We start from the raw sequence: 25,025 nt of genomic DNA on the forward strand, positions 1-25,025 counted from the left end.
ACCTGAAAAATCTAGTAAAATTGTAGATCACTCTGGCTTGGCCCATAATGTACCTAATTCTGCTCTGGCTCCTCTGCTTACCCACTAGATTACACTTCAGCTGTCCACATTGCCCAGAGGAAGTATTTTCTAAACCAAGAGTCCAGAAACATAAATTGATAAAACAAGAATCTGTTCAGACATTTTAACCCGCATACATTATGAGAGTTGTTAAGTCTACCTCTTCCTATGAAGGCAACAGGTGTTCACAAACATTCGGGACAGTAAGCAAAGTCATGGTTCTGGCACTCATCGCTAGTACAAGCAGGGGTCATTTTGTAGAAAAAGAGGTGCAGGAGCTCGTTAGCATAACTCATTATCATAACTCATTTGCATATGCCACACACCCTGACATCACCGGAAGTGTATCTGAAGGCAACACCCACCACTCAGGCTCCACTGGACTGTTTTGGATTGCTAGCTATGGGGGGGGGCAGGGGGAACATGCAGTTCTGTCCTCGCAGAGGAGTGAGAGCTTGAACCTGAATCAAACTTAGTCTTAAAGGTGCCACTGGACTGTTTTGGAAGGGGGGCCAGGGTGGGGCTCTGCAACTTACCTGGCTGCTTCTTGCTCTGACTGAGGGCTGCTGGGAGCAGGGGGTGGAGCTTGTTGCATGTGCCCGCCCCCTGGGCTCTTTACTGCTGGAGCTCCACTCCTGTGCTCTCCTGCAGGAAATGAGCCCTGAGTACAAGATCCCCTGCTCATTACACTCGCCCAGTGGCCAGCCCATAATTGAGTTCCTCCTCATACTACACGGATAATACTGTGGCAAAATGTGTACAAAAGGCAGCTGCCCCATCTCTCAGCTTAGAAATACCGCATGAACATCCCTGTCAGAGCTCACCCTCCAGTTTGGCGAGCACATACAGGGCCTGAGCTGCATTCAAAGGTCTCTGGTGTTGCTGAGCAACGGACTCAGAGGCGTGGCAAGGAACTTTAGAAAACTGGTCAACCCTCAGACAGCTCCTCCTCCTTTCTCTTCCATATGTTTGCAGACAGCTAAAAAAAAATCAACCCGGAGGTATACTTCTCTTACACATGCGCAATGCTAGAGAGACCAATTTTACCGTTTATTTTTGCGCTTGCGCCATAACATCCTCCACCTTGTTTATTTCCCCCATCGCTTGCGCAGTAGTCGTCTCAGAAACCTGCGCAAACACTGCGCACGCGTATAAGCATGCAGGGCCGAGGCCGAACATTTCCCGCATGCGCAGTACGGCGAGGTGTAAATTTTGCGCGTGCGTATTTGAACGTCCCTCCCCTCCGACCCCCACAGGACATGCGCAGTTTATATCCGTTAAGCATCTGGCGCCTGCGCAGTGGATACGTTTTAAATTTCCCTTCCCCCTCCATTCTTTCGGTCAGTCAATTCGTTCCCTGAAGCAGCTGGTTGTTTAGCTGCTCGCTCCTTCGCCTTCCCGTGGTTTTTTGGCTGGCGCGTGGCAAAGGAGGTGGAGCCGGGCGTGATCCATAATAGCGATCCCGGTTGGCAGTCGAGCGGTCAGGGCGGTTGGTTCTGGCTCGGACCGGCTGGGGCTGGTTTTCCCCGCGCAAGCGCAGCCTGTTACGGTTAGAGTAGCAAAGGGGCAATGGCGGCGGGAGGGAGTCCTGCTGCGGCCCTGACTGGGATGGTGCAGGTTGAGGAGCCGCGGGGGGAGGTACAGGGGACACCCGGGCCGAGCCCCGGCCCCCCCGCCACTGCCGCCCCCCCAAGCGAGGCACCCCCCGACAGGCCCGACTCGACAGGCCCGGAGACGAATCCCGAGAGCGGCGCCGTAGCGGTGGGCAATAGAGGAGGGGCGCGGCGGTTCCTTTGTGGCGTCGTGGAAGGTAAAAGAGACGAAAGAGGCGGGGTGGCAGGGTAAAGACCGAGGCGGTGGAGGCCTGGAACAAACAAAGCGATGCCTGTTTATTTCCTTCCCCCTGATCACCCGCTCTTGCGCCCCTCTTTGTGCACGGTCAGACTCCGCCCTGGCACCGAAGCCTGGAAGTTAGCGCCGTCGTGTGTAGAATAGAGGAAGGTGTCTGTTTAATGAATCCCCTGAAAGTCGCTGAGTATTTAAGATGGGAACGGTTTTAAGCTTTCTGCATATCTAGTTCTCTCCCTTGCAAGGTTGCTAGGGCCTAAAATGTTAACCATTTGTCGTGTGTCTATTAACACAGTCAAGAAGTAAGTCTGTGGAGTGTTGAAGGCATTTTTTAGCATAACCCTGCTATTCTGTGGGAATACAGTTAACTGTTCTTTGTGAAAGAAGATGGTTGATAAAGGCAACAGGTTTGTTTTCATCTTTTGTTGACTTCAGTAGGTTAAATGGGGCTTCTTTCAACAGAGAAGTGACCTATACTGGCTGCTTTTGTTGTATTGCGTGCTCATGTGATCTTTGGAGGTGCTGCTGGTCCAGAGAGTAGAATAAATATTATAGGTTAGGTTTAAGCAGTTGTTTGCTTTTTAATAACGTACAGTCTTTTGGGGAGGTATATCCTGCTTTGTTTTATTCATGATAGTATGGAATCATTAATTCATCTAGAAATCCTAAGAATTATTTGTAGGCATACTTCCTAAATCTGTGGTTCTCCCCCCCCCCCCCAAAGAGTGTTATTTACACTGCAGCTTTACATTGTTTTGCTGGTACAACTATATAAGTATGTTGTTACCTGTGTATCCTGCCTGTTATGGAACTCAGGAACACATATATTTGCAAAAAGCCATGTATTCATTGAGTGACCAAACCCATACATGTTTAGCTTCACCAAGTTTGCTATACATTGTGCCATCCTACCTTTCTGAGGGCCTATTAAGTATGCGTCTGCTGTACAAAAAGTCTTGGTAAGGTCTGAATGTTGGAGAGGAGGTTTCTTTCTAGTGTGATTGTGTGAAGTGTTTTGCAGTTGTGACTTTAGTAATGATACTGACTTTGTGTGGAACATTTGTTTGAGAAACTAAACTAGCAGATCCAGTCAGTAGTGAAATCAGGTTTCTTTGTCAGTCACTGTGTATGTGTTATTTGCAGAATACTTTCTTGTATTCTGTTTCTATTTTTTGTAAAAACTAATTATGACTATGAATGCAGGATACCTTATGCTGATTGTATTGGCCCTTGTACTAAAGCCCAGCTAGCTTGTGCATGCATGGACTCTTTGTTACTAAGATTATGGACTTGTAAGGAAAATTGATAGCTTGATAGTATTGATGGTTTTAGTAGTTAAAAGTGAACATAGCAGCTGCTCATGCTGCCAGTTGTTGGAATTTCTGTGTAGCCAGTGGAAAAGACAAGTCTTTCATATTCTCATATTCCTTAAAGTAGATGCTTATATTTTCTGTGAAGTGTTTCAAAAGATTGCATTAGTGCTTCTTGTTCAATATGCTTTGAAATTTATAATTTTATGTTGCTTTAAAAGGTGTTGTATTTCTGAATATATACAAAGCAGCAAATGCTGGCAAGGCACAGAATAAAAAATTCAGTTGAATGATCAGAATGGCAACCAGTACTCATCGCTTGCATAGCAGTTAAGGAATTTGGTGTAGCAGGATCAAAATCATAGTGAAGGAAAGGATAAGAGATTCATGTAAGTAAATGCAGTTATTTATTCTTCTGACTGGAGATGAAGGCTGAAGTAAGGGCCTTGCAGAAAATACTCTGGACGGGGCATTAGGAGCCATGGCTGGATGGTTACAGCAGAGCCGGCTGAGGTTAAATCCAACGAAGATGGAGGTCCCGTACCTGAGTCTTGGAGGACTGGGAATCCAGCTCCCAACATTTGGCGAGGCGCTGTTGATGCCAGCGCTGAGAATGAGGAGCCTTGGGCATCCTAGATGCCTCACTTTCGATGGAAGCCCAGGTCACCACTGTTGCCAGGTCGGCCTTTAGCACATTTGGCTATTCAGGCAACTGGTATCACCTTCGGCTAGTCAAGCAACTGGTTCCCTGTCTCACCTTCTAGGGCTTAGCTACAGTGATCTCTGCAATGGTCACTTCCAGGCTGGATTACTCTAACTTGATCTATGCGAGGCTGCCCTCAAACTTGACCTGGAAACTGCAGCTAGTACAGAATGCAGCAGCACACTTGCTGATGGTGATGAACATCCTACAAGAGGCACTATGGACTGCTCTGGAGTTGTCTTTGTTTTGGATGCTGTCTTGTTCTGACGGTTTTAAATCTGTTCTTGTTCTGACGGTTTTAAATCTTGTTCTGACGGTTTTAAATCTGGCTGTGATTTTGTTTATCTTATTTTGTTTTTTATATTTTATATATTTTATATATTGTGAGCCGCCCTGAGCCCACTTGTGGGATAGGGTGGGATATAAGCCTAAATAAATAAATAGGGTGGGATATAAGCCTAAATAAATAAAGCGTTTAAAGGGGTATTTGAAGGAAAAATATTTTGGACTAAATGTTGAAAAGTCTATCTCTGAGGATGTCAGTGTTATAGTGTTATAGTGAACAAAAGTGGAGAGGGGGGAGTAAGGAGTGTACTTGGCCGGACTGGAAGCAAGCCATGCCTCAGCAATATTGCCAGTGCTTCTGGAATACTCCTTGGATCCAGCTGGTGACTGCATGGGTCTGGAAGTTGATGGGAATAAGCTGTGCTCCTTGCCTTCTACCGCTTCAGGGTTTTACCTCAGTTGCTTGGGTCAGGAATTGGCCCTGTGTGATGAGCAAAATGGTCTAGCATTCCACTATTCAGTACATGTGCTGTAAGTCTCCTACCACTGATTCAGATGGTGGGAGTGGGAACCAGATACCATTAAGCAAGCTGCGTCTGGAATATGTAGCCTGGATGGTCAGAGTGGAGAGTTGGAACAGGGAATCATGCTGGACTGGTTGCTATAGGCCCATTTTCAATAATTAAAGTAGCCAAATGCATGTCTTAAACAAGAGAGGGGCACTGATATAAACTCACAGGTTTATATTTTACAGGTGGCTCGGAGAACAGGATTTCAAAGTATTTTATCATTCTAATAGTTCTCTGAATGCAAAAATGTTGAGTATGTCACACTGTCTTTTCACATACTTTTCTGTAGCATGGTATCTTAGCTGTGCAAAGGAGATGTGAGCATCTTCTAAAAGGTGGATGATGTGGGGGGCATGAGGGCTGTAGAACAGGCACTAAAGTTAGGTCTTCGTATCTTGCCAGTAGAAAGTTCATGACTTGTGTGCAGAACTAAATGAGCAGAACTACAGAAATCAGCATTGACTCAGGACATTGCGTCATCAGTATTTTATGCTTTTGTTTGCTTTTTTGCATTTTCTAAGCCAGATGGTGAGGTGGGTATAAATGCTTACGTAAGACCACCTTGTATTCAGGTTGTACCTTGGAGCTAGTGTTTCATTGAAGACTGCTGTGATGGCTTGCTTGGATTAGTGGCTGCAAAACATTTTAGATAGCAATTATTTTAAAGGTTCAAAGTTATAATTCCTTGATGTGAAACGGTCATACCACCACAGTAACACTGCAACCAGTCCCCCGACTCTCATATGTTTGTTGGAAATCTATGAGTAATTCATCAAGCACACAAGACCTTAATCCTATACTTCACCTAGCACCTATTACTAGTTGGTCAACTGTTCAGTTCTCATTGTTTCTTAAACTTGCTTAAGAAATCCATAGAATGAAAATTGCTTTGCTGTAGTTGAGCCTTGGGTTGATTCACTGTTACACAGTACATCACTCAAATTCTTCTTGGTTTGTTTAAAATGCAGTAACTGTGAACAGATTTGATTATGTGTTTCCATAAATTAAAACATTCAGAGTTTGTATTCTAATTTAGTAGGCTATTTGCTTACATTAAAAATAGTAAAACATTTTCTTGCACTTAAGTTTTAAATGTTAAGCTTTCATGTGACAAAGTTCTTATTTTCCACAGGATTTTATGGAAGACCTTGGGTTATGGAACAGAGGAAGGAGCTGTTTAGAAGGTACATACCATAACGTGTTGCAGTGGTCTACAACGCAACTGCTCAGTTTTAAATTCATTAAATGTAGTGTTAATGCAATACCAAGTTGAGTGGTTCTGCCATCAATTACCAACATAGTAGTTTAATTTCAGATTGTTTTATGCCAGATTTCTGCAGGCGATCCCCATCAACTGTTCATAGCTGAACCCAACATTTAAGGTTCCTAAATGATTTGATCCTGGTCCAGAACTTTTTAAAAAAATCTCACCCTGCTAAATATTGGTTTGGATCCGAAGAGCCATTGTGAGAGTGTAGTGGAATTCACAGAAGGGATCACATTGAAGTCTTTCCCCTCCCCAAGTGCTTGGTACAATATATCTTCAAGGTAGCTTGTGTGCTGTACATTTTCAAAAGATTGATAGCAAGCCACACACACAAAAACAACAATTTCTAGGAACTCCTAAAACTGTCTAGGCTAAATAGGTATGTTTTACCTGCTTTTCTATGAGGTGCTGAAGAGTGTGCTAAACAGTCTTCTTAGGCAGGTGATTCCACAGTCTCTTCTGCCATTGCAAAGACCCTGTCACATGCTACTACTTGTCAGCAGAGTGATGCCCAAAACAGGACCGTAATAATTTCCATATCTGGGTAGGTCATATTGGAGAAGGCAGTCCTTTATCTCAGCCACAGACCATTTAGGGTTTTACAAATCAACACCACTATTTTTGAGTTACATGTGGAAATGATCCTGTTGGCCAATGCTCCCTCTAAGCTGTGGAGTCTTGTGAGCAAAAATTCTACTTTGTGAGCTGCTGGCATTAAAGTTGTGAGTGAGCAATTTGGCTACTGCATAAATTAGTTTGCCCTGGAGCCATCCTTCCTGAGCAAAGACAAAAATGTGCGAGCTGGAGGCTAAAAAACTGAGCTAGCTCACACTAACTCAGCTTAGAGGGGACACTGGGCAAGGCCCTAATAATGCATTGCCTATGTCATGTGTAGATTTTTTTTAGCATGGAAATAAAGGACCAAAATTAAAGTGCTTTAGAAACTTATGAAACATCAGACATTTGGTTTTCAGTGCATGCATTTAGGAATGTGATTGGTATGGATAAAAATAATACCTGCATAATGTTTGGTCCTGAAAGATTATTTGTGTGCAGGACCCTGTTGGAGCATCACACACATCCACTCACAGAACTACCATACTTCAAATTATAACCCTAAGCAATTGTTGCTTGCTGCACAGGAGAGAAGCTCTCCCCAGGGTCTGGCTTCCAGCCTGCCCTTGCATATCCTATCCGTGGCCTGAACTTGTCCCAGGTCCACTACCCCCTGCTTTTGAGGTGGAATAAGGGCAAGGGCTGTTGTCCTGAGCAAAGTACTCTAATATGCTGCCATTCAGCATGCCTGCCAGAGGTTGCCTTCCCCTGAATTTAGTATGGGACTTCAAAGAAATCCATATTTTTATAGTGGCAGTTTTTAGCAGTTCGTATTCTCTCCTTTTCTCCTCTTTCCATCATTATTTTCACATTCCTTGCTTTCCCTTTCACTGCCCCCAGTCTGTGCACTTCTGCCCGGACTTCATGGAAGGCAACTCTTTTACCACCAGTGCCACTGCTCTAAAAGAGGAGAATGTGAAAAGAGGGTAAGCAAGGTGTATGGAAAGGATCGGGAAGTAGGGTACCAGAAAACACACCAATGGATTGCTGTTTTAAATTATCAGTCTGTCTTTTGCAGTGCTTCATAGGTGTATATATCGCTGTGCAGGTGTGGAAATGTTGTTGTATAGGGTATTCTCCTAGTGGCATGTTTTTTCTGTTTGCTTTGTAGACTGCAGAAATGGGGATTAAATACATACCTGTATGCTCCAAAAGACGATTACAAACACAGGATGTTTTGGCGAGAAATGTACTCTGTGGAGGAAGCTGGTAACTAGTTTTATTGTATTTGCAAAAAAGTTGTTCAATAAATGTTAATTTGGATGAGGAACTGAAGTGTAAACAAGACTGAATTGTGCTGTTTACTGCTTGCCTTTGAGGATGCAGTGCTTGATACCTCTAGAGGTGAAACTCTAAAACAATCTGGTAACATGATTTTGTCCCTAAGGCTGAGAAAAAAAGTACTGGTACAGTATATGCCAATCTCCTTAATGCCACGGGGAAAGAAAGCACACATGGCTCATAGGGCTGTTGTTTTTTCCAAAGGGGGGGGTGAGTGCACAATTCTATAGCATCTGTGTTCTTGGATGTCTTCTGCCAACCTTAAAACCACGGTTATGTGATTGGAAGAGTCCAGTGCATTGTAACCTATACACTCCTTTCAGCTTATGAGCAAATTCCTCCTTTTTATATTTTTGTGTAAATTGGAGCATCTTTACATCTTCACCTGGGGTTAGCTCAAACCACAGTTGGCAAATGCACTTATCACCACGGTTCTGAAGTAGTTTAGAACTAATGACTGGCAAAAATACCAGTAAAAATGATAGTGTTGGATGCAGCCTTGCAAATGTCTGTAAAGTTCCAGCATGCAAAATATTTTAGTTTGTTTGCCTGCATATGTGGAATAAGAGTGAATTTTTTACTGTCTCTCAGAGACATCTTCTATCCTTACTAGTATGTAAATAGCTGTTCTGAGATTAGGTGGCTCCAAAACAAACAAACAACTAAAAATGAGAAACTATTTAGTGTTTGTATCTGGGGTTAATTTCAAACAAATCCCTTTCTTCTCTCAACAAGCTCAAGGTGCATGTATTGCACTTTTGGCATGTGTAGCCCATTCCTTTTCAAGTTCAGTTGGAAAAAGTCCCACTGTTTTTAGTAGTGCTTACAGGTAAGGATTGCAGCCAGACTGCATTTTGGGAGTAAGCTCCATTGAGCATGGATAGAATGTTAGGTTGCAGTCATAGAAATAAGTCCTTTAAAGCTTAGTGAGACTGACTTTTAGGGAAACATATATAGAAGCAGAAGCATGTTTTGAGTAATGGGCTTAAGTCACCCATAAACTGTTTCATAAGAACATAAGAGAAGCCAGTGTTGGATCAGGCCAATGGCCCATCCAGTCCAACACTTTGTCACACAGTGACCAAAAATACCAGGTGCCATCAGGAGGTCCATCACTGGGGCCAGGACACTAGAGGCTCTCCCATTGTTGCCCCCACCCCCCACAAGCATCAAGAATTCAGAGCCTCACTTGCCCCAGAGTTCCTATCTATACCTTGTGGCTAATAGCCACAGATGGATCTCTGCTCCATATGCATTTTTCATTTTGCCTCCAAAGAGGGTAGGCAACGCAAATCAAAGAGTCAATTAACCTTTGATTCCAGATGGCTCATACTCTGGGTATGCAGGACATGGTATAAATAAATTACTGTAGATAGTCAAACTGACTCAGTTGGATGCAGAATTTCAGTCTATGCATAATAGCACAGGTATGGTGACTGTCTCCATAAACCAAATTAGAGAGCTTTAGTGGCAAAAATTAATGTATCTGCTCAGTCATTCATGGAGGGGTACTGAAAGCTACCTTGGGATGGGCTGAGCGTGAGTAATTTTTTTCAATGTTTAGGGGCCCAGCTTGCTCAAAGGATCTATCCACCTTGCTCAAAGAGAAATTTATTCTCTTCCCCAGGCAGGCTGTAATTTGAAAGCCCCATCAGCCTGTATCTTCAGACCCTGCACTATTTGCTAGTATTTGTGCTTTCTTTGGGACTAGAAGTCAACGGCAGTCCTCTGTTGAAATTATCCATAAGGGTTCTCCTGTATATGTGTATATTGCACAGTTGTTGTTGTTTACTTGTTCTAATAAGATTTATGAAGTAAATCATAAGCCTTCTTAAAATGTGTGGACGACAAATAAAGGGAAAATTTAATATATTTTAACTGATGAAATGGCTTAATTTGTCCATTGTTGACTGTAGCTAAAATTGTTGGCTTTGATTTTTAGAGCAGCTCATGACTCTGATAGCAGCTGCTCAAGAATATGGGATAGAGTTTATCTATGCCATATCTCCTGGACTTGATATCACCTTCTCAAACCCCAAAGAAGTGTCCACACTGAAACGCAAGCTGGACCAGGTATTGTTCATTATTTTGCAACTATTCCTTACGTAAATCTAGCATTTTGATGGCAGCTAGTCCTAACTGGTCTTACTTAACTTACTTTATGTATGTAAGAGGCCTAGGTAGCTGCATCTTGCACTGCTACAAAAATAGCTGCTGCTGTTTTCACTGCAACAAATTAGTCCTTATCCATAACTTGACAATACACTAATGATGTCTGTTAAACTAAGGTCCTGGTCACACGGGCAGGAAACTGCGTGGGGGAAACGTGGCTGTTAGCCCCGGGGCTAAAAACCGCGCGGTTGCTCGAGCAGACCTACCTATCGAGGTCCTGTGGTAGGGGGGAGGTGCCGATCACTCCACAGTCCTGCGGCCCGGCAAAGAAGCGGGGCGCAGGGCAAACGGGTTGGTTGTATTTTTTTTTAAACACGCAATTGTGCGCATGCTCCCTTGGGTGCGTGTGCGCATCCGTGGAGACTTTGGGGGAAAAAACTTTTTCCGAGGGGACATGGGCGGGCGCCGGAACTACCTCCAGAAACGCGATCAGACGCCCGCCCTTGCCCCGCGGTTTCAGGAAACTAGTACCTCTGAGGTACTAGTTTTTTACTGCGCGTCTTGGGCGGGAAGCCTCGGTTGCGCCACGGAAGCCCGACGCTTCCCAGATGTGCCGGTGAAATCGCGCCCGGAAACTCCGCCTATCTTCCGTCCCTCTATCGTGGCTAATGCTCCGTGTGACCGGGGCCTAACACATTCAGTAACAGGCACTCCTATGGAGTTCATAGCAGCCACACAGATTTCCACAACTTCTGGCAGCATTCATGGAGAACTCTGTAACCATCTATAGCCATGACAGGTTTTCATAGAGGGGTGCTGAGTAGAAGGAACACTACAAGGGTCGTCCCCCCCCCAATATTACTTCCTTCTTTATTCTGCCTATTTTCCTTTATCTCATGGCTGCCCTGCCACCACTTTACTCTCATTTTGGATAGTGCAACACTGTGGTAGGGTGTCCTGTAGTAGGAAGATGTGCTTTCATGTTCCATGTCACTCTCCAGCTCTAGTTATTTACTGGCAACATATAAACAGATAAGTTAGATAATAGTTCTGCAATATAATTTAAGGGCATAAGCTCAAATGTGACTTTACTCATAAGTCAGGTGGGTTTAAGGTACTGCCCTAGGCACTGTAGAGCAGTTCATGGTTTGAGATCTTGAGATGGGTCATAATCACCTGTAGCACTACCATTTTTGCCTTGCTTTTTGTAATGACTTGCTACTAGTGTGCATATGGAAAGAGTAAGGATTCTGTTCTTCTTGTATAAGCTTGCACACATTGAGAGGGCCAACAGGATGGTAAGGTGTGGTTTCTTTCTAACAGGGCCATGTTCAGAGAGCCCCTCCTCACAAAAATTCTCTTGCTTTTTTCTCCTGGTTTGGCCTGCCCCACTAATTTAGTGCTTTGTGCATGCATATAGTGTGCACCCCTTCCATTTTCAGCTACTGCCCTTTACATTTGCCAAAAATGATGCCTGTGGGTTGGAGGATCTTTCAGCACAGTGCTGGATATGTGGATATCAGCCCACAGATCCCTGCAAGGTCCTTGCATAAGAGCTTTTGTGATTCAAGCAGTTATCTGGCAAGAAACTTTTTTTCTCTTCTTCCTGAAAGAAAGAAGATTTTTGTCTTAGCATTCTACACAGGACATAGAATGCTTAATGATCTATTATTATTCCAGTGGTCTAAAGGTTGGGTTCTGTCAGCTTTCCTGCTGGTCCAGTTTCTCTCTTGCATGGTTTTTTAATCCTTTTAAAGTCTTTGAGAGCATCAAGAGACCACCCCTCTGTCCTGGACCAGCAGAAAATGGGTAGTATTCGATCTTTTGTGGGATGCTATGATGTATTCTTTAGTTTCTGTGTTGACTACTGAATGGTGTGGTGTTTGATCAAGGATTCCTTCAACATAAATAGTCTCAGACAGTACTTGGAAATTTTGTGTTAATTGGGGCTTTTGGGGTGTGTTACTCTTCACCCAGGTGAACTTAGACTTATTTCTGCTCCTTTCTCTGGTAGGTTTCTCAATTCGGTTGCAGATCTTTTGCACTATTGTTTGATGATATTGATCACAATATGTGTGCAGCAGACAAAGAAGTATTCAGCTCTTTTGCCCATGCTCAAATTTCAATCACTAATGAAATCTACCAGTATCTGGGAGAGCCACAAACATTCCTTTTCTGCCCCACAGGTAAGAAGATAAAGATATCTAATTCAACTGTTAAATATCTTTGCTGGTTTTCCATATTGTTCAAAGTGGTTTACCATAAAACAAGCAGATTATATATTTTCTTTTCTCCCCCTTTTCCCACCCTATGTTGCAAAGTGAATGTTTTTGCCTATCCTCCAAGTTGAGAGATCATCAGTGTCCTGACAGCAAAGCAGGAAGGAGCCACTTTTGCTGTGCCTTTAGTGGTACAATGGCAGTTGTGTGGATAGTGGGTTCACTAGCACCTCTTCCAGGTTAAGATGCTTTTAATGTCCTGAGAACCAGAGAAGAAAGGAGGTCGTAAAGGGTTTTTTTAAAGCCTTCTGACCTCCTCCTTCCCATCCTGGCAATCTTTCAGGTCTCCTGAAAGAAGGGATGGATAAATCGTATTAAGCAATGAGTTGTCCAGGAAATTTCTTGAGCCTGAGGGTTACAGCCAGTCACTGTGTTTTATTTTTTCCCTCTCACATTTGAAAACAATTATAGAACATACTCTTTTTGAAACACTAATTATTGATAAATAGGCAGCTTATTTTTCAGTGGAAGGAAGCTTTGGCCAGCAAACAGACTGTGATTATGCTGCCATGAAATGCTGTGAAATTGGTATTCCTGGTTTTTTAACATTTATTTTGGTGTTTTATATTTTTCATTCAGCTATTTCATGAATAGACAGAGGATACTGTGTGTTCTAGCCTTTTGGCCACTGTTCAACATATGTTTAGTGGTAGCTAGTATGGATTGTACATAGTTATATAGACCATGGTCCCTATCTCTTACTGAAAAGCATCTTTCTGATCCATTCTGTTACAAGTATGGCCCTTATTACCTATGTAAAAATGCTTGACTAAATTCAGTTTTGCATAGTTTGCAGAGTGCCAGAATAGTGAGAACCTTCTTGCTCTCCAGGCAGACCATTCCATACTGTGGGGGCCACAAAAAAAATGCACTTATATGAGCAGTTGTTGATCTTTCCCATTTGCAGGGTGGCATTTACGCAAGGCCTTGTTCAGTTGAGTGAAGTTGTCATGGTGGAAGATAGTTAAGAAAGGCTGTCCTGCAGATATGAGGGTCCAAGGCCATCATTGGCTTTATATGTGATAGCCAGTATCTTGAATTGAGACCAGTAACTGATGGGCAGCCAATGGAGTGACTGCAGAATGGGAATAATATGTATGCTTCATGTAGTTCCCAATAATAGCTGAAATATGGCATTCTGCATCAACTGGAGTCTCCAAGTTGACTTTGAGAGGAGACCTATGTAGAGTGCATTTCAGTCTAGTCTTGCTGTTACCATGGTGTGAGTCCAGGTGGCCAGATAAGCTGAGTTAAGGTAAGGTAAACTTCCAGGGTAGACTGAGTTGGAAGAAAGTGTTCTTTGCAGCTGCGTTAACTTCTCCAGCAGCCTTTTTGGATGTTGTATATCCCTAGGCTCTTAACCAAGTCAGCAAGGGTCAGCTGAACCCCACTGAAAGTGGGAAGCACAGTGTCTATAAAGATCTCTGCCTTCCCATCCAGCATTACCTCTGTCTTGTCAGGCTTTAGTTTTAATGTGTACACTCTTAGCCATTTCTTTTTGTTAGAAATGTAACACAATCAGCTTCAAACCAGAGGTACATTTATGATAGTGGTTTTCAGTCATGTGAAACTTTTCCAAACTTCTCTAGGCTTTATGTTGGAGAATTTGGTGACCACATCTTTTTGCAGGTTAGAGCAGCAAGGAGTAAAAATGATCTAGCAGGATGGTCATGTAACTTATAGCACAAATGTGTTTTATGTAGGTGCAGATTTTTATCGACAAGAGCTCACTTCATCAGATGCCTGAAATAGTCTCTTAAGTAGATTTTTACAGGTAATCTGATTTTTCTACAAATGGGGTATAAAAAGATGCTCTAATGAAGACTCTTCAGAGAGCATTGGCAACTCTGAATTTTAAAGGAGTTGTATTGGAACTAGAGACAGGAATAGTGTCCTCAGCACAAGAATGTGTACATATTTTGGCTTGGATACACAGAACCATAAGGGAAACAGAACATGCAGAACAGATCTTTGCTGCAACCCATTTGGGGTGACTTATTGCAGCCCCCTGAGCCACATCCTGTGCTGTTCTAAGGATTCCCTGATACACAGGAATAGGGTTGGGTGGAAGCTGTGTGTGTGCACAAAAGGTTCAGTAAAAAGACAAAAGCAGCAAAGACCAGTTTCTTGAGCTGTGCTTGGGTTTCTCTGGATCCATTCTCTTTTGCTGAGATCCAGCAAGTTATTTGAGATGCCCTTTGAAGTAAATTTAGTGACTGCTGTTCATCTAAAGTGTTGAGCTAGTCCAATAACCGTATCCTATTTTCAGTCTTGCCAGGTTTTGTGATCATAATATTGAGGTACTTAAGGAGTTGCACCAACTTAATGTGTTGTGCATGCCTAGTTGAAACAAACCTTAGTTCAAAGATGAGGGAGAGGGAAAATCTATTCTAAATGGAGGATGAGAGAGGGAAGAGAACAGAACTGGGAGATTAGAAACTGGCTTCCAGCTGGCTCCTATAGAAAAGGAGATGGCCTGGAGGAGAATGTACACTCAAAGATCTATCAGCCAAGCTGTTTCTACCTGTCCCTGTAACACAGGTAGTAGGAAGGGAGCAAGGGCAGCAGTCAAGACAACTGCGATTACTGTCCCACCAGCCTCTAACTGCTAGAGTCTTCCTAGCACCCTCCAGGAGCAAATAGAAGAGGATCCTTTCTGAAATCTTAAGTTGCTAACATTGTCAAGAAACCTTATGGATCCCATTAGAACCAGGTTGAGTTCAGCTGTTCAGTTCAAACAAAAGAAGATCCTGTTTATTGATTATTACCAGCCAGAATGTATAGGCATTAAAAGATTTTTTTAATCTAAGCAATGCACCTCATTGCAACATTATGTGATATAACTGATACATATATATAAACATAGACACCCTGGCACCTTGTGGATAAGACAGGCTCCCACACTTTTGCAGAGTATGGAAACTGTCCAGAAGGACATTTGCATAGAGAACACAGTAAAATGAAAGTCTACAAGAAGGCACTTGCTATTTGGTAATAAAATTATAGGCAGCCTTTTCCTCCCTCTTCACTGAATGTTAAACTATTTCAGGGTCTTACAACTGAAATTCCAGTTTATTGGATCTTGGTTCTTTAACTGTGAAATCCAGTTTATGCTATATATTTCACTGATTCTATTTCATTGTTTAATATATATTATCTAGTGCTATGACATTGTTCATTGTGTGCACTATACTGTATTGCAGTCTTTTATAACTGTAATCTACCTTGAATCTCAACAACAAAGGCAGATAACAAATGAAGTAAATATATGGATTTTTGAGGAAGGCCTATTCCATGTAGTGAAATATGTCAATTACTGTAAAATAAAGTTATCAAAACTAACAAGCAGACTAACAGGAGCAATTGCAATCCTCTGGCAATACCACCTACTAATGTTAAAGATTCTGACTGTCTTTGGGTTTCAGGTTTTATATAGCTTATGCAAGCACCCTTTTTTACTCTTCTGTGTTCCAGAATATTGTGGCACTTTCTGCTATCCCAATGTTGCTCAGTCGCCTTATTTACGAACGGTAGGAGAAAAGCTGTTACCTGGAATTGAAGTATTATGGACAGGTAATGTGATTTTTTTCCCCCAGATCAAATTAAGTTTAAGTCTTGTCTTAGATCAGTAATTTTACACACAATATTTTAGTACACAGATTAAACTTTATCAAGCTGCTATATGAATACTCTGTGACCATGTTCTGAGATCTTAATTACTCAATTGTATTTTAGGTCCCAAAGTGGTATCTAAAGACATTCCAGTAGAGTCCATTGAAGAGGTGTCAAAAATAATTCGCAGAGCTCCAGTGATCTGGGACAACATCCATGCTAATGATTATGATCAGAAAAGACTGTTTCTTGGGCCCTATAAAGGTCGATCAACAGAACTCATCCCACGTTTAAAGGGTGTCCTGACTAATCCAAACTGTGAATTTGAAGCCAACTTTGTTGCTATTCACACCCTCGCAACCTGGTATAAATCCAACATGAATGGAGTGAGGAAAGATGTTGTGATGAGTAAGTTGATCAGAGTGAGACATAGCTCCTCTACTACACTGTGAAAAGTGCTTCTAGAAACTGCCTGCCCTCCAGAAGTAAAGTTCTTGTTTCACTTTGCCACGACTTTCTTTTGAAAATGTGATTTAATCCTTGTTCAGTCAGAGGCATCTGCATAGATGTCAAGAAGATACAGCTGTTGTGTTTTTTAGGCAGCTGTGATAATGGCTGCGATGTAGGAGCTAGGAAGGTTTTCTATATCTCTAGGTGCAGGGGAAAATGTAGCAAAACAGCTAAATATCCTTACTAGCCTTGTCAAGCCTAAAGGCCCGAGGTTTTATGGCAAAAGTCTGCAACGTGTAGGTAGGTAGAAAATGTTAGTTTCAGAACAGAAAAGGATAAAGGAGAAGTAGCAGGAGTGAAATAATAGAGTAGATGAGTTACTCTCACTTCCTGCATTGCTTTTAGGTTAAGGGGCTGAATACTAACGCAGAAGTACTATGCATCTTCTTAGGAATGGTTGGGGAACAGATACAGTTAGAAACTTTCTAGGCCTTTTAAATATCCCAGTACTTGCAAAAAGTACTTGCAAAAATCTCAGCGCAAAATTGTGTTACCTTGTACTACTTGGTTGTATTAATTTATCTTTAAAACTGATTTACTGTAGGTTTGATGTTCTAATTTCCCCCTTCAATTAAAGCACATTGGGAACTTGTCAGTTAATATGCATTTTTTTAAAAATTCTGTGCAGCGGACACTGAAGACAGTACTGTTTCAATCCAGATTAAACTGGAGAATGAAGGAAGTGATGAAGATATTGAAACAGATGTTCTCTATAGCCCACAGATGGCCTTGAAGTTGTCACTAACAGAGTGGCTGCAGGAATTTGCAGTACCTCATCAATACAGCAGTGAGTAAGGTTTCTTTGGTTTTTCCAGAACTGAAACATCAATGTGAATTTAAAAAATATGCTCTAAGACCTCAAAAGGAACTGCTAAAATATTTTGTAATGTTGTAGCTGAGGTTCTATCATGTTTAAGAACCATAATTTGCAGAAAACAGTCAGTTTAAAATATGTGTTTTTTGGGGGATGTATAATTTGTAGTGGTTTGTCATGTAGTGGTTGAACCTGCTGAGGTTAGACATTGTCATAAAATTATGCTTGGGCACTGTAGCTGGTGCCATCAGGTCATAGGACCCATCAGTAGTCATACCCATGCAGGTCAGTGAACTGCCAAAGTAGTATGGTGCATTTATTTATCCATTTATGGAAGAGGCAGGAGGAAGTGATTTTGTTCCCTTCTCACTGCAGCCACCATCCCATGTGGCTGTTACTTCATGCAGGTCCCACAACCCAGTAATCCACTTTCCTGAGTGGAAGGGACTATTGGGGGGGCCGGTCTTCAGTCCTTTTGTGAGTGGATTGCTGGGTCCAGTAACTCACGCTGAAAATCTTCAGTTATGCATGTGTCAATTTTGCCATCATCTTTGTACATACTGGAATGCTTTGTTGATAAATGGAGCATCTTCTACATGTAGAAAAAATAAATGAAATAAGTGCATGTTCAGGTGCATGTTCAGAGATAAAGCTACAATTTTTTTTGTGCTCACAGGTAGGCAAGTGGCCCACAGTGGGGCTAAAGCAAGTGTAGTAGATGTACCTCTGGTTGCACCATCCTCTTTAAATTCTACCACCGTGGTTACTACAGTGTACCAAGAGCCCATAATGAGCCAAGGAGCTGCACTGAGCAGTGAGCCTCCAGCTCTGGTCAAAGAGGAAGAAGAGAAGAAGCAGTTGGATGATGAGCCAATGGATATGGTGGTAGAAAAGCAAGAGGATGCAGACAAAAACATCAATCAAATATTAACTGATATTGCTGAAGCAAAAATGTCAGAGGAATTAAAACCGATGGATACTGATAAAGAAAGCATAGCTGAATCGAAATCTCCAGAGATGTCCATGCAGGATGATTGTGGTAGTGATATTGCACCTATGCAGACAGATGAGCAGACCAACAAGGAGCAGTTTGTTCCTGGTCCCCATGAGAAGCCTTTATATGCAGTAGAGCCAGTGACTTTAGAAGATCTACAGTTACTTGCAGACCTCTTCTACCTCCCATATGAACATGGACCCAAAGGGGCACAAATGTTACGAGAGTTCCAGTGGCTCAGAGCAAATAGCAGTGTTGTCAGTGTGAATTGTAAAGGAAAGGACTCGGAAAAGGTGAGTGACTGCTTTGTCTTCCTTCAATAGGTTTACATGTTTCCAGTTAAAACAACATAATAACACTGGAAGTGTATCTGGCAACCTTATAGGAAATCCTCATCTGTGCAGAACTAAGATCATACATATAGAAGGACTTGTGGTGGCTTTCTTTTGCTGTGGAAGGTATCTTTGAAGAGTAGACAGGTGTGGTCTTAGCCAATGAGCTTGCTGCTTTGTGACTGCAGGTATAGATGGAACTGAGAACTTCATTTCTCATCCATTAGATGAAATACAGCTATGGTAGTCTAGTCTGCCTGAATCTTGCTTGGGGAGAAATACAGTGTTTAGAATGCCATGTTGATCTTTGTCTCTTTTGTTAGATTGAAGAATGGCGTGCTCGAGCTGCCAAGTTTGAAGAGATGTGTAATTTGGTGATGGGCATGTTCACCCGTCTTTCCAACTGTGCCAACCGGACAATCCTCTATGATATGTACTCATATGTCTGGGACATCAAGAGCATCATGTCAATGGTGAAATCTTTTGTGCAGTGGCTAGGTATGTTCTGTAGGAACCAATTATAGTGGCAGATAGCATACATGATTGTCTTAAATTAGTCCACAGGAAAAAAATCTGTCATATTTTTACTATCTTTTTGGAGGATCACTATTGATGCCTCACCATACATAAGATTTACAATAATTACTTAGTGAATGGGTTAATCTTGATATTTTTTTCCTTGGGCTAATGAACCTTAAAAGTGATTGCTGAAACGTGAGTGTTGACTTGGACTGAATGTACACTGGACTATATCATACAGTATTCCCTGGCTCTGTTACAAAATTGGAGATGACTCTATGAAATGTGACCATGTCTTAGCTATCTGCTGCTTGCTCTGTCTCAATAACATGATTGCTGTCTTCAACAGAACAATTGCTGATGTGACCTTTCATTGGGCCAGGCCAAGAGGGAGCCGAGCCTCCCAGCCCTTTCTCTGCGCATGCGAGCTTTAGCATAAGGCTATTCTGGTGCAAAAGTGATATGTTTTGACATTTCTAAAATGCCTGATTTTTGGCAAGGGTAAGAAATTTCTAGAACTCTGGAGCTGGTTTTCATACTAAACTGACTATCTCTAAAGAGAAATTGAGAACCTTTTTTGTCTGCAGCTTTTAAAAAATGGCATGAGTTTTTTTGGGAATAGCACCAGCATGGCCTGGGTTCCTCTAGTGACCTCATTTCACTTTCAGGTTTCAATCCAACTGTAAGGAATATGCTGTGGACTTGCTTTGATGTACACAGCAGGCAGCAAGGCTACTGGCTTCCTGTCACACTTTCTGTAGTGGTCACAAATCTCAAAATTGATCAACTCACTGCACCATACTGGATCAGCCTACAGTAGCTGGATCACTTTATGTCCTGATAGCTTGTATGTTGTCAAATACGTTGGAATGAAGAATCTTGGATTAGTTACCAAGATGTGAAAATCACTCCTTTATTATTCAACAAAAGACTTATGCCCTCAAATTTCAGCTAGAAACTTCTATCATATTGCAAGTATGTTTTAAAGTAGTAGGTGTACATTCGTATCTTGGGCCCTAGAACATAGGTGTGACTGGAGTTTATCTCTCTGTCCGCTGAGAAAACAAGTCATGAGTTGCTTACGGAAATGGTTTCTCAGACCCTACATTCCTTTTACTTCTAGAGCCCATAAATTGCAGCTTCTCTCAAACCACTCATTTACATACTGTACTGCCAGCTGCTTGGGGAAGAGCAGCAGTGCTTCAAGGCAGAGAAAGAATAAGGCATATGTAGAAATACCAGGCAAAGTGCTAGAAGTATTTTACATCAGGTGTAACAACAGATATATATGCACCAAATCGAACATGGAAAGCAGATCAATGTTAACTCACCCAACACTACTTGCTAAAGCCAAGCCACAATTTGACTTTATCAGGACTCATCCCTAATATGGATTCAGCAGTTAGCGCAATCAAGAGCACCCCTACCATCTTAGTTCTAAGTTGATGGAATGGATGCTCTTAATCAAAGACAAACAAGCAGGGTCCATGGTCAGTCAAACCTAAAGACTTGAACCAAATTGTCTTTAAAAAATGAGAGCCAGTTTGGAGTAATAGTTAGAGCACTGAAGATCGAGGTTCCAATCCACACTTCACCATGAAGTTCCCCGGATTACTTGGGCCAGTCACGCTCTCTCAGCCTCATGTAACTCAGAGGGTTGTTATGAGGATAAAATGAGGAAAGAAAAATCATATAAACCACCTTGAACTCCTTGGAGGAAGGATAGGATTAAAAATTGCTAAATAACTCGTAAACCTTGCATAAATACATATCAAAGACTAAATCAGAGTTTAACCCCATCACTCATATGCTTGGTGGTCCACTGAAGGCTGATCTCCCTACCCTCTCCTTCAATCCAGCTAGCATTCAGTCTGTATAACTAGTGTGGACAATAATAATATGGATTACTAATGCCTTCTACTGTCTTCTTCCCCAATGTGTGCAGATGGGAGAATCTTCAGCACAAGTGTCTACTGCTTTTGGATGGACCACGCCAGATGCTTTCAGCGTGTCGTGATTAATAAATTTAAGATGGGAAGGTTCTGTCTGAGGCAGCTCAGATTAGGGGTAGTAGGCATGGGCTGAAGTCACATTTGCGCAGCGACTCAGGCATTAACTCTGATTTTCATTCATACAGCTCTTCATTCATGCAGCTCTGTAAAGTGTGTAATAGTTGGAGTGCTAGTTAGCGTCGTCTCAAAGGAGAAATACTCCAAGTTACCAGTGAAAGGATATTGTAAAAACTGTATGAGAGAGTGGGATGTGGAAGTGATGGGAACTCAAGTTCGTCCTTTTGGGGTGATCTCATCTTGCTACATTAAAGACCAGCATCTATAAATTGATGCAAACTTGGTTCACTTTGAGGCTACCTGGCTAGCATGACACAGTTGACTGTACTGATCCGAGATTGTTACTTGAACAGGAAGTAGATCGCTGTCCACAAGAGGAAACAAACTTGCGCAGCTTATCTTATCAGAAGACTAGGCAGGTTACTTAATCCCCACCTCTACAGTTCACCTGCCTGTCCCCTCAGATAGGATGCTAATTGGTTTTACAGCTTGGCTAGCCAGACTGCCCTCAGAGCCAAGCCATTGTTGCTAAAGTTTATATATTACCCATTAAAAAAATATGTGGAGGGGCATAGTAAGGCTGGTTATGTGGCTGTCAGGAATTGTAGCATTTCTGACATGGTTAAGTGAAGGGAATGTAAAATACCACAACTCAGGCTGTTGTTGCCTTTATTGGTAACAAAATGTGGTCTGTGTATTCTGTGGTTGTATAAACTAAGCCATGAAATTGGACATAAATGGTCTCTGATTTTTTTATAGAAGAGGCTTGTTTGGCATCTTTTATCCCATGCACCCAGTTCCAAACCTAGTTTTCTGGCAAGATTCAAACAGTATAAAAATGTGACTTCAGACAGGTCCAAGTGTTTTTGAGGGGCTGTGATAATGGCTAGTTACTGTGCCAATCTTTCTGGGTGAACCTGTTCTGTAGAGTTTCTAAATATTCTTAGTAAAGAATGAACAGGACCATGCTCACCCTTTTGTGTGTATATCATGCAGTTGTCTGTAATGAGGCATATTGCTGTAAAAGTGTTGAATGGTCTGCTCTTTAAGGCTATCATCTAACATTATTTTTGTTTTGTTAATGAAGAGCATGAGCACCTAGTCATTAGCAGTCTTTACCAACTGTGCAACATTATTACAGCCCCATAAGTCCTTGGATTAAAGCTCAGTTAGTTTCCCACAAAGTGTGTGTTAGCTTGTTGGACATTTTAGTATCTCAGGACAATCCCCCTTCTCGTAACGTTCTCCGCTTGGATCTGATCTCCACAGGGTGTCGTAGTCAATCTTCAGCACAGTTCTTAAGTGGAGACCAAGAACCCTGGGCCTTTAGAGGTGGTCTAGCAGGAGAGTTCCAGGTATCAATATGACTTCACAACTGAATGACATTTGTCTTTGTTTGAGAAAACTTTTATTGCACATCAGAGGGCTTGGAAGGCTTGGTCTGCCGAAGGCTTTCTGGTCGAAAACCCAAATGGCCTGACAGCTTTGTTTTAAAACAATTTTCCTCCCATTTCTACAGTAATATCCCAAGGAGATGCTGCCATTCCCACGCGCCTGCGAAGCGCAGCGGCTTTAGTTGTACATTTCACATTGTTTCTTTGCAGGTCGCACAGCGTTTTTATCTGCGCCCGCAATTGCACAATGCGCGCCTGCTTATCTGCCGATGAGAACTCCATGGGCAAAGAGACTGTCACAATACTGTGTACTCCAGAATTCTCTCAAAGCAAAACCAGTAGATAAGTTCTGGTAAACGCAATTGGCATATCTGTCCTTCCTCTGTTTGTTCTGTACTTGAACTTGCTCATGGATTTTTCAGGGGCTATACTTTCTTCCCCCTCACAGGTGCTGTCTGCGCGCAGCCAATTGAGTCAGCACGTTGCTTTTGGGTTAGTGTCTCCTCTGGCCAGTTAACCCTCTTCAGACCAAACCTTTCTTCCTGACATGGCTATGTTATGCTGAGAGCATAAATGAAATTTGGTGGAATTATGTTAAAGCAGAAATGAGTTTAATGTAAACTCCATTTAAGTGCTGTAACAGTTGTGCATTTTAAAAATTTCTACTCACATATAATGGTCCTTACATTTGTAAAGCCTGCAGAGCCCTACTTCCCTCTGGGGTATCTGCAGTAGCAAAAGTTAACTTGGGAATCTGCAATGCACACCCAAGAATGTAATGTGTCTATCTTCTCAAACACTTACGCACAGTCTTTGTTTTCACAGCGTTTGCTGCCTATTGAAGGAGCAAATGACCTCTTTTTTCAGCCACCTCCTCTGACTCCTACTTCCAAAGTATACACCATCAGGCCGTATTACCCTAAAGATGAGGTGAGCAGAATCACTGGCCATTCTTGTATGCCCGTCTGCTGTTGAAAGGAACATATTGAAAAAAACTAATAAAATCTTTTTTTTAAAAAAAGGAACATATTGATGATTGCTATTCCCTTTACTTACTCAAAGCTCCCTATGTCCAGAGAGCCTTCTCCCACACCTAGGAGATGGATGGGTCAAATCGCTGTTGCACCAATGTTGAGTAGCCTGTTCCAGTCATATTAGAAATCACTAGAAATCTCAGCAACACTAGAAAATAGCTTTTTCCTAATCGTCTTGTATAATTATAAAAAGATGACGGCATTTCTAGAAAGAGAATGTAAATGTGAAAAGCATCATGCTTCCAGCACACATAGCTGCCTTGATCTTTCTTCATCTAAAAGGTTTAGACAGCAAACACATTAACTAACTGCTTACAAAGCACTTTTATTCTAGTGGGTGAGCTGTACCCCCTTATATCTGCCAATATTATGACTACTTGCCAATATTATGAATACTCACTATCTCCTCTATAGTTAATGAAATGAAGTGCTTTTTCTCAAGTCTGTCTATATTTTGAGGCCACCAATAAATGACCTTGCTTCAGGTGGTCCATTAATTCACTAGACCATTATTATAGAGAGGAAGATCAGGATTAATGTCACAGTAGGGAAATGGCATGCAGTGGTGTTCTGTAGACATAGCATGCCTGTTTCCGAATCAGTGTTCCATGAAGTTTCACTTTCCAGAGCAAAGGGTGATGTTTTTGCAATGGCTCCTCCAGACAAAGAAAAATGTTTTCTTCTGATATTGGGTCCTAAGAACCATGTGGGAAATTCTGTTCATAGCATGGATCTTTCCTGCTTCCTTTTTCTGCTTTGTTCCTCAAAATGTGGTTCCTGCATGTCAGACCCCCCAGGAACAGCATGAGGAAGGGGTGTCCACAAAAAATCCCCCCAGTAGAAGATCACCTCTGAATTTCTCTCTAATTGATTTTGGTTTTATATTGTTGAGTACATAGATTAATAAGGAGTTACATGATCTAAATCTAAATATAAACCTGAAATATTCTGAAAATATTTCAGGAGTGTGGGTTGTTTCTGTCACATTTGTATCTCATCCTTGCTTCAAGCATGTCAGAGTGGCTTATTGTTAACTTTCTCAAATGTCAACCTGTGATCTTCGTTTGAATTCATGTCTTCCCAGTCAAACACAATATCCCCCACATTGCGTTGTTAGTAGGTACAGTACTTATTGACCACAAAGTAGCTATAGAACATCCTTATACTAATAGCCAAGTTGCCCCCTCCGTGCGGATACTTAAATCAGCACGGAGGGGGCAGCTGGGGGGCCGAAGGAGGTTTGTGCACACGTGGGCCAGTCCCCACGTGTGCACAAAAATAAAAAAAGTTAAAAAAAAAATCGGGGGGATGTTAAAATCCCCCCGAAAGTGCAAGAGCGTCTCCTGCGCGTGCGCAGGAGATGCTCTGCTAACGCCGCCGCCGCCTACGCTGCTGCCTCCTCCTCGGAGCCAGCCGGC

General features: G+C 42.2%; 1 protein-coding gene across 1 annotated transcript in view; it reads left to right on the plus strand.

The window, feature by feature from the left end:
* The first annotated feature begins 1,393 nt into the window (after positions 1-1,393).
* The window catches only part of MGEA5 (meningioma expressed antigen 5 (hyaluronidase)), a 36,943-nt gene continuing 13,311 nt past the window's right edge, over positions 1,394-25,025 (plus strand). Inside the window, exons 1-12 of the mRNA XM_015415952.1 lie at positions 1,394-1,870; positions 5,908-5,959; positions 7,769-7,866; positions 9,881-10,011; positions 12,065-12,236; positions 15,804-15,902; positions 16,065-16,349; positions 17,080-17,238; positions 17,942-18,552; positions 18,915-19,089; positions 22,449-22,534; positions 23,399-23,503. Of these exons, the coding sequence (XP_015271438.1) occupies positions 1,630-1,870; positions 5,908-5,959; positions 7,769-7,866; positions 9,881-10,011; positions 12,065-12,236; positions 15,804-15,902; positions 16,065-16,349; positions 17,080-17,238; positions 17,942-18,552; positions 18,915-19,089; positions 22,449-22,534; positions 23,399-23,503 (2,214 nt within the window). The 5' untranslated portion in view covers positions 1,394-1,629. The remainder of the gene's footprint in view (positions 1,871-5,907; positions 5,960-7,768; positions 7,867-9,880; positions 10,012-12,064; positions 12,237-15,803; positions 15,903-16,064; positions 16,350-17,079; positions 17,239-17,941; positions 18,553-18,914; positions 19,090-22,448; positions 22,535-23,398; positions 23,504-25,025) is intronic.

This window comes from Gekko japonicus, unplaced genomic scaffold (genome assembly GCF_001447785.1).
Source record: "Gekko japonicus isolate JY-2015 unplaced genomic scaffold, Gekko_japonicus_V1.1 scaffold59, whole genome shotgun sequence".
In the NCBI taxonomy this organism is placed as follows: Eukaryota; Metazoa; Chordata; class Lepidosauria; order Squamata; family Gekkonidae; genus Gekko; species Gekko japonicus.